The sequence below is a fragment of the Schistocerca americana genome, chromosome 5 (assembly GCF_021461395.2).
Source record: "Schistocerca americana isolate TAMUIC-IGC-003095 chromosome 5, iqSchAmer2.1, whole genome shotgun sequence".
NCBI classification, from domain to species: domain Eukaryota; kingdom Metazoa; phylum Arthropoda; class Insecta; order Orthoptera; family Acrididae; genus Schistocerca; species Schistocerca americana.
This window is the reverse complement of record NC_060123.1, coordinates 519814246-519830681: the sequence shown is the minus strand read 5'-3', so window position 1 is coordinate 519830681 and position 16436 is coordinate 519814246. Positions and strand designations below refer to the sequence as shown.

Genomic DNA, 16436 nt, shown 5'->3' with positions numbered 1-16436 from the left:
AATAAGTAACAGGCCCAATTTTTTTCATTTAATTAATGCAGAGGAGGGAATAAGTGACAATAAGGTCCTTGTCAGATGAGCGACTACTAATGTTACGAGGGATATAGAAAGTTGATACAAATGCAAAAATAGCTACAGCGCAGATTTCTGCAAAGCTGACACCTCATTGACAGACAAAAGCTGAATGAAACCAAAATGAATACAAGGTAAGCAATGTGATAAAATGTTACATCTACACCCAAGTAAAACTTTATCTGCCACTTTGATGGAAAATATTGAATTTCAATCATACATGAAATTAGTCAAAAGATTAAAATCAACTATACAGTAACCCAGACCCTGAAACAGAGGATAATGTAGAGAAAGCAGACGTACTGGATTATATTTCCCAAAAATGTTTCACAATAGATGATCCAAATACTCCTCCTCCTGATACAAGTTAAACACCACATGGATATAGTGAGATGTTATAGAAGAATAGGAAAGCAACAAAAATCATTTAGCAAAGGATACATTTCTGAGGTGTCTATAGAATACTAATGCCTTGCCTACACTGCAACTGCAGTTTGACATAGCAGCCCAGTCAATGACAGTTGAACAGGTTTTGTACAGCAGTAACAGGGCATATCAAACAAAATACTAAAACCTCCACTGGTGGGGTGTCAGCCTGGAGGTGGAGCAAGGGGAGGGGGAGGGGGCATTTAAAGATCACTTAAGTTTTTCTTCAATAACTAAAACTGCGATTTCTAGTGAAAACGTTTTTTCAGTACAAAATTAAACTACATTAAATTTTCTACAAAAAAGGTCCTATTCATTTTTCTCTAGGAGTAATAGTTTTGGTGTTGCTGAGCATGGAAAATTCACAGATTATTAAAAATAATGTATTAACATTATAAAATTAATAATGCTTACTGTTAAATGAAGTGGGTTAAGAACAAATATTAAATTGTTACCATATCTAAGTGTAATAGAGCCACATTAAAAGAGAAATAGTGTTCTGCGGGTGTAAGAAGGTGGAGATCTCAATGGTAAAAACATGGAAGAATGTAGGTCACCGGATTGTGGTCATGCACTTCCATTTTCCATAGGTCAGCAAAATTAAGGTGAGCAGGTGATACCATGCTCTATCTACACCACTACATCGCAAGAAGCAACCACATGGTGTTTCATGGAGATATGCAGAGTTTTCTATTGTGCTTTGTCAATCACTGGTGACACAATGCACAAACATGCCAGAGGGTGTTTATTTTCTGAACACTACATGGAATACAAAAGATTATTTCAACAATAACAGAAATCGCTGGATGAAGCAGTATGTGAAATAAGGGAAAAGTAACCACTCACCAATAATGGGTCAATGCACGAAGCACAGAAACACATAGCAGAAAACAGTATTCACACTAGAATTTCAGCATTAGCTCTTTTTAAGGGACAGTGCAGACGTGTGCTCGCACACACGAAACCAGTCTCTGGCTGCGAAGGCCAGACTGTGAGCACATCGCATGAAATGAGAAGCAATCTGGGTGGTTGGGATAAGGAGGAGGTTGGGCAGGAAGGGGGAGGGTTGGCAGGTTAGGGGCGGGATTTTTTTTTTTGTTGTTTTAGGGCGCACAACTACAATGGTCATTAGCGCCCAGACTAAGCTAGGAAGTTGATAAAACGAAGAACGCGAGCAGCTGCTCCTAGGTCATCTGCTAAAATGGCATCCAGAGTACATTGCAGGTCAAGATCAAGACGCAGTGTAGTAAAATCCGGACAGGACGTTAAAATGTGGCGGACCGTCAGCAATTGCGCACATGGGCAGAAGGGCGCCGGCGCAGCCGTCAGCAGATGGCGATGGCTGAACCGGCAGTGTCCAATTTGTAACCGGGCCAAAACGACCTCCTCCCGCCGAGAAGGGCGTGAGGAGGACGTCCAAGCCACGGGAAGAGGTTTCAAGGCCCGAAGCTTGTTGTCCGTAAGTGCAGCCCAATCGGCATGCCACAGCGATAAAATGCGCCGACAAATGACCCTGCTACAATCTGATGAAGGGACACAACAAGAAGCCGTCCGAGGCTGGAGAACCGCAGCCTTGGCCGCGGCATCTGCAGCTTCGTTCCCAGGGATACCGACATGGCCAGGAACCCACATAAAGCTAACCGGAGAACCGTTGTCCACCAGCTGCTGAAGAGTGCGTTGGATACGGTGCACGAAAGGGTGATACGGATCACTGAGGCTCTGGATGGCGCTCAGGGAATCGGAGCAGATGACATAAGCAGAATGCCGGTGGCGGCAGATGTAAAGAACAGCCTGGTAGAGGGCAAAGAGCTCAGCTGTGAAGACCGAACAATGGCCATGGAGCTGGTATTTGAAACTTTGTGCCCTGACAATAAAAGAACACCCGACCCCGTCATTGGTCTTAGAGCCATCTGTATAAAGGAAGATCATATTAATGAACTTCTAATGAAGTTCGACAAACCGGGAGCGGTATACCGAACCAGGGGTAACCTCCTTTGGGAGCGAGCTGAGGTCAAGGTGAACGTGAACCTGAGCCTGGAGCCAAGGCGGCGTGTGGCTCTCGCCCACTCTAAAGGTTGCAGGGAGTGAAAAATCAAGGTGTTGAAGGAGGCGACGAAAGCAAACTCCAGGGGGTAGCTGGGCAGAGACATACAACTCGTATTGACGGTCGAGAGAGTTGTCAAAAAAGGAATGATAAGACGGGTGGTCGGGCATTGACAGTAGCCGACAGGCATACCGACAAAGCAGTATATCGCGCCGGTAGGTGAGTGGCAATTCACCGGCTTCAGCATGAAGACTTTCGACGGGACTAGTATAAAACACTCCAATCGCAATACGTAAACCCCGATATTGTATGGAGTTGAGGCGGCGTAAGATGGTCGGCCATGCAGAGGAGTATACGAAGCTACCATAATCCAGCTTGGAGCGGACGATCGACCGATACAGGCAAAGTAGGACGGTTCGATCCGCTCCCCACGACATACCACTGAGAACACGGAGGACATTTAGAGAACAGGTACAACGGGCAGCCAAATATGACTCATGTGGAGACCAGCTAAGTTTCCTGTCAAATGTAAGACCTACTAAAAATTTTGTTGTCTCCACGAATGGGAGAGCAACGGGACCAGTCGTAAGGACGGTGGGAGAAACTCTTTGTAGCGCCAGAAGTTAAAACAGACCATCTTCTCGGCAGAAAAACGGAAGCCATTGGCGACAGTCCAGGAGTAAAGACGGTCAAGAGAACGCTGAAGACAGCGCTCCAGAAAACACGTCGCTGCGCACTGCAATAGGTGGTAAAATCGTCCACGAAAAGGGAGCCTGATACATCAGCTGGGAGGCAATCCATTATTGAATTGATCGCTATGGCGAAGAGAGCGACGCTCAAATCTGAGCCTTGTGGCACCCCATTCTCCTGGCGAAAGGTGTCTGACAGGGCAGAACCCACACGTACCCTGAACTGTCGATCCATTAAAAATGAACGAATAAAAAGAGGGAGGCGACCGCGAAAGCCCCATGTATGCATGGTGCGGAGAATGTCCACCCTCCAATAGGTGTCGTAAGCCTTCTCCAAATCAAAGAACACAGCCGCGGTCGGGCGCTTCAGCAAGAAGTTATTCATAATGAAGGTCGACAAGGTAACCAGATGGTCAACAGCAGAGCGACGCCTACAAAATCCGAATTGTACATTGGTAAGTAGGCGTCGAGATTCGAGCAGCCAAACCAAACGAGAGTTAACCATTCGCTCCATCACCTTACAGACACAGTTGGTAAGCGAGATGGGTCGATAACTGGAAGGCAAGTGCTTGTCCTTCCCCGGCTTAGGAATCGGTACAACAATAGACTCGTGCCAGCATGCGGGAACATGTCCCTCAATCCAGATGCGATTATAAGTACGAAGAAGGAAACCTTTACCCGCAGGAGAAAGGTTCTTCAGCATCTGAATATGAATAGAATCAGGCCCTGGAGCGGAGGACCGTGACCGGGCAAGTGCATTTTCGAGTTCCCGGATGGTGAATGGGGCATTATAACTTTCACGAGTCGAGGAGCGGAAGTTAGGTGGCCTAGCCTCCTCTGCCTGTTTTCGGGGGAGGAAGGCAGGATGGTAATGAGCGGAGCTCGAAAGCTCTGCGAAAAAGCGGCCGAAGGCATTGGAGACATCCTCAGGGGCCACAAGGACGTCATTCGCGACCGTCAAGCCAGAAACTGGTGAGTGGACCTTAGTGCCAGATAGCCGGCGCAGGCTACCCCAGACAACAGAAGAAGGAGTAAAACTGTTGAAGGTGCTTGTGAAAGCAGCCCAGCTGGCTTTCTTGCTTTCTTTAATAACACGACGACGCTGCGCACGTAATCGTTTATAATTGATACAATTCACCACTGTAGGATGGCGTTTAAAGGTGCGTAAAGCACGTCGACGAGCACGTAAAGCGCCTCTACATGCTGCGGTCCACCAGGGGACCAGTACACGACATGGAGAAGAAGTAGTGTGAGGGATGGAATATTCATCAGCAGCAGTGAGAATGACTTCCGTGAGATGTGCGACCTGACTATAGCAGCTTGTGAAGGTTTGATCCTAAAAGGTCGCCCTGGAAGAGAAGAGCCCCCAGTCTGCTTTGGAGATGTTGCAACTAGTTGAGCACGGAGAGTGGGTATGATGCAGGAGATGGATAACACATGGGAAGTGGTCGCTCGAATTTGTATCAGAAAGTGCATACCACTCAAACCGGCGTCCAAGTTGGGTAGTACATATAGAGACGTCTAAATGGGAATAGGTGTGAGATGTGTCCGAAAGAAAAGTAGGGGCGCCAGTACCGAGGCAGACAAGATTGAGCTGGTTGAAAAGGTCTGCTAACAGGGAGCCCCTCGGGCAGGATGCTGGAGAGCCCCAAAGGGGATGGTGGGCATTGAAGACTCCAGTTAACAAAAATGGTGCAGGTAGCTGAGCAATAATTTGCATCATGTCTGCCCTGGTAATGGCAGAGGACGATGGGGTGTAAACGGTACAAATGGAAAATGTAAAAGTGGGGAGAGTAATTCGGACGGCAACTGCCTGCAGGCCGGTGTGTAATGTGATGGGATCGTAGTAAATATCATCCCGGACAAGCAACATAACCCCTCCACGAGCCGGAATACCTGCCACAGGGGATAGGTCAAAACGCACAGAGGTGTAGTGTGCCAAGGCAATTTGATCGCATGGACGTAGCTTCGTTTCCTGGAGGGCTACGACGAGCGGACGGTGCAAGCGGAGCAGCAACTTTAAGTCCTCTCGGTCGGAGCGAATGCTGCGAATGTTCCAGTGAATAAGTGCCATCGTGAGAAGAAAAGGAAGATGAAAGAAGGGGTCACCTCGAAGGCCACTGAGGGCCTGACTTCGAGCGAGCACTGTCGCCGCTATCAGTAGGCGGACAGTCATCGTCCATTGGTTCTATAGGTTCATCGGCCATCTTGTTAAGATGGCCGGGAGGGGGAGCTTCCTCTGCAGGTGAACGGCCAGATGTTCGGCTACCAGCGGTGCGGCCAGGCGAAATGGATGACGGCCTGGGGTGGCAACCGCTGGGTGGTGCAGGAGAAGAAATGCGCCATGGAGGAGGAGGAGAACTGTGCTTCCTATGAGCCTTCTTGGAAGATCGTTTAGTGGAAGTACTGGTCGATGGCTGGGAGTTCGAGGTACGTAGGAAGTCTGCATGGGACGATTCCTTCTTGAAGGCCCACGCATCTGACTTCTGGGTCTTCGTCTTGGCAGAAGCTGATGAAGGATCTCGTGTCTGAGGGGTGACGGGAGGAAGAGGAGACGTTGACTGCGCGATCTTAGCACTGGCCAAACGGAAGACCGTAGTGCTGAAGATCAGATCGCATGTCTGCATCGCCACCTCCTGGTAGTCCGAGGAGAGGCGAGGACAGTACTGTATTTCCCCGCTGGGAGCAGCGTGGGCTTCCTACTAGCAAATAGCTTGCAAGCAGCCGAGGTGGACACTTTCTCTTTGACCCGAATTTCTTGGATACAGTGTTCTTCCTTGTAGATGGGACAGTCGCGGGAGGACGCTGCATGGTCACCCTGACAGTTCACACAACGGGGAGACGGAGGTGGACAGTCACCCTCATGGGCATCCCTGCCACAAGTGACACATTTAGCCGCATTGGAACAAGACTGGCGAGTGTGATTAAAACACTGACACTGGTAGCAGCGCGTAGGTGTCGGGACATAGGGGCGAACAGAAATAACCTCGTAGCCCGCTTTGATGCGCGACGGCAGCTGAACACTATCAAAGGTCAAGAAAAGTGTCCGGGTCGGTACAAGGTCATTGTTGACCTTTTCCATGACCCTATGGACAGCCGTCACACCCTGCTCAGCGAGGAAAGACTGAATCTCCTCGTCAGTCAATCCGTCGAGTGATCTAGTATATACCACTCCACGAGACGAATTCAAAGTGCGGTGAGCCTCCACCCGGACAGGGAACATATACAGGAGTGTGGCCCGAAGCAGTTTCTGTGCCTGAAAGGCGCCCTCAGTTTCTAGTAACAAGGTACCGTTACGCAACCTGGTATAAGACTTGACAGATCCGGCTATGGCATCTACGCCCTTCTGGATAACGAAAGGGTTGACAGAGGAAAAATCCTTTCTGTCCCCATATCGAGAAACTACGAGGAACTGTGGGGCAGGCGGTAGTACTTTTGTCACTGGTGGCTGATCAAGTTTCCGTTTGTGGGCAGAAGTCGAGAGAGGAGAAGAGAAATCCATTGCGGAGGAATCCCCCATGATTGCCAGCGTCTCCGATGGCGTGCTCCTTCTTTATGGGGACCCTCTCAGAGGGCACTCCCGCCTTAGGTGAATGTTTACACCTCAGGTCACACCTCCCAAGAAACAGACGGAGGGACCAATCGGCATGGTCAGAAGGTATCAGCTCAGGCAATCACCCCTCCCTGGGCCTGGCCTTTACCAGGGGTACGTGCGTGCCTTACTTGTCTACCCAGGGTGGGGAATTACGTTACCCCGTCACCGGCTACGCGTGCGAACGCGTGGGTCGGCCTTCAGGCGCGCACAGGGACGAAGGAAGAAGAGGAAAAAGAAGAGAGAGGGGGAGAGAGGACAGACTGTCTCAAACACCAAGGTGGAGACCAGAGAAGGCAAGGAGAAGAAGGCAAGGGAAAGAGTAAGTAAGACAGTGAGATGGAGAAGAAGAAAGAAAGGAACCAACCAAAGGAAGGAAGAAACGAGAAGAAGTGAAAAACCAAAATGACCGCAAATATAGGTCGTGGGACCGTCCGTCTCCGGACGCAGGCGCTAACTACCCCCTTGACGGGAGGGACTCCTTATAGTCGCCTCTTACGACAGGCAGGAATACCTCGGGCCTACTCTAACCCCCGGACCCGCAGGGGGGAGGTTAGGGGTGGGGGATGGTAAAGTGCTGTTTGTGGGAGAATACAGGAATGGGGTGGAGAGAGGGTAGAGCAGCTAGGCGCAGTCAGGAAGTTAGGCAGAGGGCACAGGGAGGGGGGGGGGGGCAGTGGAGAAGGAGGGAATTAAAAGGACTTAGTGCGCTGATGGAATACAGGGCTGCATAGTGGCAGAGTGGCAACAGGGAAGAGAATAATGGGTGTAGGATAATAACTAACGAAGGTTGACGCCAGGAGGGTTACGCGATGTAGTATATACTGCAGGGACAATTCCCATCTGCGCAATTCAGAAAAGCTGGAGTTGATAGGAAGAATCCAGACTGCACAGGCTGTGAAGCAGTCACTGAAATGAAGGTTGTGTTGGGCAGTGTCTCAGCAACAGGGTGGTCCAGCTGTTTCTTGGCCACAATTTGTTGGTGGCTATTCAAGCGGACAGACAGCTTGTTGGTTGTCATGCTCACGTGAAACACAGCACAATTGTTCCAGCTTAGCTTGTAGATCACATGACTGGTTTCGCAAGTAGCCCTGCCACTGATAGGACAGGAGATGCTTGTGACCAGATTGGTGTAGGTGTTGGTGGGAGGATGTGTGGGACAGGTCTAGCATCTAAATCTATCACAGGGATATGAGCCATGAGGCAAGGGGTTGGGAGCAGGTGTGGTGTAGGGATGGACAAGGAGTGGGCAAAGGAATATCACTGTGGGATGGGTGGAAAGGATTGTTGGTAGGACATTCCTCGTTTCAGGACATAAGACAGGTAGTCAAAATGCTGGCAGAGAATGTAATTCTACTGCGCAAGTCTGGGTGGTACTGAGGAGTCACAAGGGGAATGATCCTTTGTGGCCGGATAGTGGGAGGTGACTGGAGAGATAAGCCACAGGATTTCTGTTTGTGTACAAGGGTGGAAGGGGGGGGGGGGGAGGGTGATTAAGAGTCCTTGAAGGCCTCGGTATATATTGAGAGGGACTGCTAGTCTCTACAGATGCAACGACCATGGGTGGCTAAGCTGTATGGAACGATCTTCTTGGTATGGAATGGGTGGCAGCTGTCAAAATGGAGGTATAGCTGGTGGATGGTAGGTTTGATATGGATGGAGGCACTACTGTAGCCATCACTGAGGTGGAGATCAACATCAAGGAAGACTGCTTGTTAGGTCGAAGAGGACAGGTGAGTGAATGGGGGAGAAGGTGTTGAGGTTCTGGACAAATGTGGATAGAGTGCCCTCAACCTCAATCCAGATCATGAAGATTTCATCAATGAACATGAATCAGATGAAATATTTTGGGCTCTAGATGGTTAGATAGGATTCCTCTAGCTGGCCCATGAATAGTTGTCTGTCCGCATGAATGGCTACCTACAGACTGAAGCCAAGTAACAGTCAGACCACTAAACACCGAGTACGCTCCCCAAGGTAACAGTCTCCATTTTAATGACTGTTGCACAGCCTGTGCCATATGGATCCTTTGTACCAACACTGACTTTTCTGAATTGCAAAGGTAGGAACTCTCCCTGCAGTATATCATGCGTTCCCTGGCCTCAACCTTCATCTGTCATTGTCCTACATCCACCTATCCCCTTCCCTGTTCGCATTCTGCCACTAAACAGCCCTGTATTCCACCAACACACTCACAGTCTTTTTACTTCTCTACTTTTCCACTGCCTCTCCCCCTCTGCTCCCCTGCTTTCCATCCGCCCTCCCAGCTGAATCTAGTTGCCCTACCCTCTCTTCATCTCGTCCCAGTATGTTCCCACAAACAGCACTTCACCCTCCCCCTCACCACCAGAGCCGCCTCCTCACGTCTACCACCACCAGGACTATTTCTCCCATTGTGCACCGCTGCTCGCAGTCTGGCCTCGACAGTGAGAGACTGGTCGTGTGCTAGTGTGTGTGTGTGTGTGTGTGTGTGTGTGTGTGTGTGTGTGTGTGTGTGTGTGTGTGTGGAGGGGGGGGGTCTATTTTTGACAAAGGCCTTGTTGGCTGAAAGCTTATTGTGTGACAGTATTTCTGTTGTGCCTATCTGCGACTCAGCATCTCAGCTATGTAGTGAGTAGCAATCTATCCTTGTCATAGTATTGTCATTATTAGTGATAATCTGCAATTTTTCAATGCCGTACAACACAGAAGCTAGTATTTCTAGACAAAAAAGAATAAGATGTTTTTCATAGGAAATGTACTGTAGTTTAATTTTGTACTGACAAACATTTTTGCTATAATTTTCGAGTTATTCAAGAAAAACATAAAAAGTGAGCTTTGAACACCTCCCCTCCCCCCCCCCCTCCCCCCCCTCCTGCCTCCATGCTCACACCCTCTGCCTTTCATCCTCCACCAGCACAACCTTATATCTCTGCATCCAGTCCCCATCATGTCACTGCTTGCTACCACAGCAGCACATCTTCCCCCCACACAATGCCTCCTAGTTACCACAACCACCCACCTTGGGTTACTGCAGCTGCTGCTTGGCACCGGTACAACCCACAGTCGGCTCCAAGCAGCAATAGACGGTAGCCGTGTGTGTGTGTGTGTGTGTGTGTGTGTGTGTGTGTGTGTGTGTGGTTTTCCTTCTGCTTCTGGAGGAGGACTTTGTGTGAAAGGTGAAACCAATTTATCCCTTTCATAGTTACGAGAAACAAAAATTATGTAGGCCACTGTCTGCCTTTATGTTTTCCATTTGTCTTGAGAAAACCCTGGAAAACAACGTAATCAGAATTGCTAATCTGAACTGAAACTTAGCAGTTCCTGAATAAGCGTAGTTGCTCATTAAGCTTTATCATCAGCTTTACATTAAATTGACTTCATATTTCTTTTCAATTAAAATATTTAATATATTTTAAATCACCTACCATAAACCTGTTCACTAGACATCTGAAAAAAAAGGGAGGAAGCAATATTTTACCTTACAATCTCTTGTCCTCACCTGTAATCTTCATACTCATTTAGCCATTCACCAGGAGTTTTATCATTGGGCTTTCCATATTTGTCCAGAAGACCTTGCTTAATCATGTTCTTCTTCAGTGATGCCTACAACCAGGAAAACAAAGGCTAATTACTACAGAGAGAACCAGTGATAAATGTCAAATAATTCACTTATTTACTATTTCAATACAACAACATTAGAAAAAGTGCTGAAAATCAATTCGTCAATACAAGTAACAATTCTGGATGCACTAAATCCCAGTCAGACTGAATTTGATCAAAATTCAATTTTGTTGCAGCTGGCCTATGCTGGGTCATCGCTGCCATGAAAAAGAGCTGAGACTTACATTGTAGTAAGACGATCAGTTTCCACTCTGCTGTCTTCTTGTGAACACTATTCTGTTATGTTTATTATTTCATTTCATTATTTCTCTCATAAATCAGTACTCCTTGTGGATGAGACACAATCAGCTTTTAGTTTGAGTAAATATTTTGCAGAGTATCAAATTATGATGTACTGTATTACAGTTTTGCATGCTGTGTTTAGAAAATTACTGTGCACTGGATTACAGATTTAGATTACGTCGGAAGTTCAAAACAAAGTTGGCAGAATGTTTTTTTCATATTTACATGACTGTTTTTAAATTTGTTCTACTGTTGCACAACATTTAACTGTTTCATTCTGCTGATGAAAGCCACATAATTTATTCATAAACTATGGCACTTTCCACAAAGGAACACTTCTTATTTTTGAACATATATTTCAACAAGGTGACAAATACAAAGATTTAGTGCAGGAAGCATCTGATGAATAATTCCCAGAAAGAGCCGTACATCATTGTAAAGCGGTTTGTCGACTTTGAGAAATTTCGAGGGGCAGGCTCAGTGTTAGCTGCCAAATGAACCAGAAGACAACCTAAACTAAACAGAATGGTTGGATATTTCTGACTACACAGCAGAGCCCAGCAAAATAATTGCTAAACTTGGCAAAAGAAAATGTTATTGGGCTTTAAATCACACAGGGTGGTTAGGTAAACAATGAAATTGCTCCCGAATTAAGAGACAGCAGTGTATGAATTGAAAGATGCGGATTGTAAAAAATCAAATCAGTACTGCAAATGGTCACATTTTACTGAGTAGAATACCATTTATATTCTTGATGTCACCTTCTATACAGATGACACCATGGTCCATCTTTCTAGCCACGTTATTAACACACAATTCTGGTCACATGAGATTCCTTGAGTTGTGTTTGAAACGTCACTGCATGATCAGAGAACTGGAATCTGGGTATCAATATCCAGTGGGCACACTATTAGACTTTTTTTAAAAACAAATCCATGAACAGAAAATAGAAACTCCATCCGTAAGGCACCCCACCACAGTATATAATTTCTACAGAAGGTATCTGACCAAGTGAGTGCAGCCAAAAGTCACTAGGCAACTACAATATATACTGTTTACGATAAATCCAGACTTTTTACACAACAATAATCCATTACTTCCCCTTATTTTTAATTTACATACAAAATAAGCACTTATTTTGTTCGTGAATAAATTTTAAAGGCTTTAAATATTCTGCTCAAAAAAATTATGGGGGACAACATTTTAAACACCTGCATTACATTTCAAGAACGTTTGGAGTGAAACAGATTTTTGATCTGGAAAGTAAAACCTTTAACAAAAATGTACAGATCCTGTTCTCCTCTCATCACACATTTTGATGCTATGACCAGAAATTCATCAGAATGTCATAATCCAAAGTGGAAACTTCTTCACTTAAGTCACATGATGTGCAAAAAGAAAAATTTGCATATCTGCCAGACCCTTTACGTGCCTGTATTACTGCCTCATATCTTCGAGGCATGCTCCTGGCATGTATGCAAACACATTCTTGTGAACTTTTTCCTTTCTCCTCAATAAAGACCTCTGCGACTTGTTCAAGAGTCTGAGGCGCCATAGGACAGGCTCCAAGTCATCTGTCCGGGTTATCACATAGATGCTCAATAGGACTGAGGTCAGGAGTCAGAGTGGGTCAGTCTCACATTTGAATCGAGAGGTCCTGTAACGCTACCACGTTGGCTGCTGCTGAATGCACTCTCACACTGTCTTGTTGCTGGGTGAACTGGTGACCCAGCACAACTATATTGTGCATACCATAAGCCAGTACACTCTTGTTGATGTACCTTTAAGTGTAACGTCGGTCTATGAATATCTGACGGTCTGATCGACCATCAATAGTGACACCAACCCAGCCACGACAAAACGACAGCCAAACCTGTACATTTTCTGGACCACTCCATTGTCACATTTATAGTGACAACAACATACATGTACACACCCATCACACTGTGTCAGATGAACATGAGACTCATCTTTAAACAATACATTGTGCCAATGCCCACATTTCTCAGCAAATCGAAGTCTATCTTTCACATGCCGAGCAGTTAATTGAGGGATGTGAGGAAGTCGTCTTGGTCTTAAAGCAGTGTCTCCGAGTCTGTTGTGTGTTGTCTGACCACTGACACTACAACCAGCTGCTGCTCTTCGATCTTTTTTGTTGGTCCCTGGCAGTTGCAATGTGCCAGCAGAGGTAACAATTACCTACATAACTGTCATCTCTAGGATATTTTCCATTTTCTTACTTGCCCTGGCTGTCTTATATATGTACCAGTTTCATGAAATCATTTCTGATCCTCCCGACAACAGAGAAAGCTACATTAAGCTCTGCAGACACTGCACAAATAGGCCAATCTTCCTGCAGCAATGTCACTGCCCAAACACATTCTGTCTCAGTCAGATGCCTGACGCTGACTGATGAAATGTACACAAAGACTGCAGAGACACACTCACTACTTACATTCATTAGGTGGCAGAGACACTGCTCATCCATTTCACTCTTAGGCGCAGCATGATACTTTTGAATACCACCAATAAGACATGGCTTTCAAATGTATTGCGGAGGATTAGTCTCATTACTAAAACACTTCGGAAGACAAAGAGTAACAGTATGTATATTAATCACAGACTACATACATGGTATATTATCAAATTCTTGTCCCTCTAATTGTTTTGAGCAGTGATATGTGTGTCCCTTGTCATAAATATAAACAAAAATTAGAGAGGTCTAGAACCTTCTACCACAAAATACATCTGTAGGACACCAGGCAGGTATAGTTAATGGAACTAATCTATACCTTAGGTCCCAGACCCCACTTCCTGGGGTATGTGTCCCGATCCATGATAACACGTTTTATCTTGGCAACAACGCCGTGGTCACAACTTGCAATAGTAGCAGTAGTCATTAGAGCAATGCCTGAAAAAACAAAACTCCACACTTAATTAGAGTAATCTACAAAAAGAAACAACAAGTTTTCTGATTGGAAGTGATAACTCTCACCCAGCGCAATAGCTTCTCCCTTTGTTGTAACAATAACAACTTCCATGTTAAGCTCAATGCCATCTTCATAACGGAGAACTCCAGGAAGCATTATTTTAGCACCATAGCAAACAGCATTCACCTGTAAAAAATAGATAGGAGAAATCAGGAATACGAATAGAAACCATCTGTTTGCAGACTTATGATTTCACTGTACTACTATATAAAGGGTGCATATTTGATGGAATCAGCCATTTATTTCACAAGATTAAATTAAGAATCCGCTTTAGAGTGGAGAATACGACTGGATGGAAGGATGGTTGGTTGGATGGATGGGGGCCAAACAGTGAGGTCATCAGTCCCATGATCTAAGATGCCAGAAATCAAGGGAGGAACGACACAAACAGCAGTCCAGTTACGGGGAAGGGATAATGGGCAAACATGGGGGAAAATGGACATCATGGCAGCAAAAAGAGGAAAGAAGAGGAATGGGGTTGGTGTGAGCGAGAACCGTTCAATGAAGCACAAGGCCTAACAGACTGCCATCAACTCCACAGTAAACCACATACATGTGGCAGGCAAGAGATGGTGTTCCATGCCAAGAGAAGACATATCCCACATTGATCGGTAGATTTAGAGCCATCAGTGTAAGAAACAATGACATCCCGAAACACACAGAAGAGTGTTTGGAACAAACAATGGAACACCATTGGAGCATTGGAGGCTTTCGGACCCCAGGCTAAGAAATTTACTAAAAGGGGATGGTCAGTAGAGAATATGGGGAAGAGGACTAGGAGCGGAGATGGAAGTCACGGCGGAGAGAAGTGAGACAAAGCCCAGTCAGTAAACCGATCCGAGGGCAGGCAGCAGGCTGGTGACAGCCCGAAGCCAAGAAAAGAACAGAATAGGACAGGTGTGTAGGGGAAGAGGGGACAGTGATGGCATAGGAAACCAGGAGCTGGGACCATGAAATCAGTCGCACGATCTGAGGCGCCTTGTCACAATTCACATGGCTGTACGTCGGGAAGACGTGCCCGAAATGTAAGCACTGAAAGCACCAAACACACCTCATGGGTGGCAGGATGCATGCCATCACATCACATCACATCACATCACACTGATAACACACAACCTCGTCCTAGGGAAGGTACCTCCCTCAAAAGCCAGAAAAAATAGCCCAGTATCGGCATGATTTCCCTTACGACCCTTCAGCACATGCCAAACAAAATGAAAACCCCATCGCTCCAGATTGATCCAGAGTTTCTCATTGTTTGAAGGACGAGATCCCTATGTAAAATGACTCCTTCAACCATATTCAAAGACTGGTGAGGTGTAATGGACACCAGGACATCGCCAAGATGATCACAAGCACGAAGGGCTGCAGATTGGGCGGCAGAAGTAGTTTTAATCACCAGTAAACCCGCCAGCATCATACTGAAAGACTCCACGCTGCCAAACTTGTCTTGATAGTTTCCACAGGAAACAAAAGATTTGTGGCGATGAATGTATCACTGTCGGTCTTAGTACAGACCAGGTAGCGGGCAATGTGTTTCACCCTAAGCCGGCAAGCCTGGCCCTCTTCCCTGAGAGCAGCCATGGAAGGAAAGGCCGTAAGGTCGTAAGCATTCAATGATCCATTACCAACCACAGAGATGGCCAGATTTTTGGAACTTTATACGTTTCATATCCAAAGAATCTGCTCTGATACCGTCCACTCAGATCAAGGGCCTCTTCCCATTGGCGTCACCAGACACAGGGAGAGCCGTCTGGCATAGTGGCCATTGCCTGGAGTTCCAATGGTCCAGAATGACAAGCAACCTCTGCTATGCGTATCTGGAGGGGCAACAGCTCAGCTATCAGTAGTGTGATCCCTGTGTTGTCAGGAGGGCTCAGCCAGATATGTACACAACAACCACACCACACAAACTGGCTAAACGCACTGATGACCTAGCGGACTGGAGGGGGGCTGTGGCGGGAAAGGAAGAGAGGAGACAAATCCATGCCATAGACACTAGGGAGGAAGTTCTTCCTAGAAGTCGAGGTCAATCCACAAAGTGGGACCAAAAATGCCAAAAAGGAAGGATGAAACAGAAAAGGCAAGGGGAACAAAACCACAAGGAATACAAGAAATGGGTGGATAGTCAGGCCAACTTAAGTAAGAACAAGAAGAGAGGGGAAGGAGGAGGCAGTGGGGAAGGAGCAAGGATGAGGAGGGAAGGGCACGGGGAACGAAGTGCAGACCAGAAAGCTCTGGGCCCCATGGGCACCACACATGAATCTCACAAAAGAGCCATGAGCCCCGGGGGAGGGGAATACGACAGTATTTATAATCAGGTGTCAGACTTCAGAGCATCAACTGTGATCAAGTGTGTGTGGGACAGATTGAAAGCAAAGATTCAGGAAACATACTTATTTGAGTGAAATAATCACTCATCTTTTGGTCTCACCCAAGACAACAAAAACAGACTGCAGGAGACATTAAGAATCACCTTATTGTCCGACATGAAGCAAATAAAATGAGATTACTTGGTGTTATGGGGAAAGAGAAATACACAGACACATTTATTTACATACAGGTATTACTCTTAATTAATTGAAGGAATTGAGGAATAGGAGATTCATAAAAGATTTTAAAAATTAGCAGCCAAGATACACAGTGGGGAGACAGTTTGTGATTACTATTCAGTCACATTTGGTGTTATTATATAAATTTTGAACTACTAATTTAGCTTGAAAGTATTAAACCAAGAGGCG

At 46.3% G+C, this 16436-nt stretch overlaps 1 protein-coding gene across 2 annotated transcripts in view; it reads right to left on the bottom strand.

Moving 5' to 3' along the window:
* LOC124615875 (H/ACA ribonucleoprotein complex subunit 4) overlaps window positions 1–16436 on the bottom strand; it is a 90531-nt gene that overhangs the window by 31779 nt on the left and 42316 nt on the right. For both annotated transcript variants that reach the window (XM_047144041.1, XM_047144040.1), the window contains 3 exons: window positions 13704–13824; window positions 13501–13619; window positions 10305–10408 (listed from right to left, as the gene is read on the bottom strand). In XM_047144041.1, the coding sequence (XP_046999997.1) occupies window positions 10305–10408; window positions 13501–13619; window positions 13704–13824 (344 nt within the window). The remainder of the gene's footprint in view (window positions 1–10304; window positions 10409–13500; window positions 13620–13703; window positions 13825–16436) is intronic.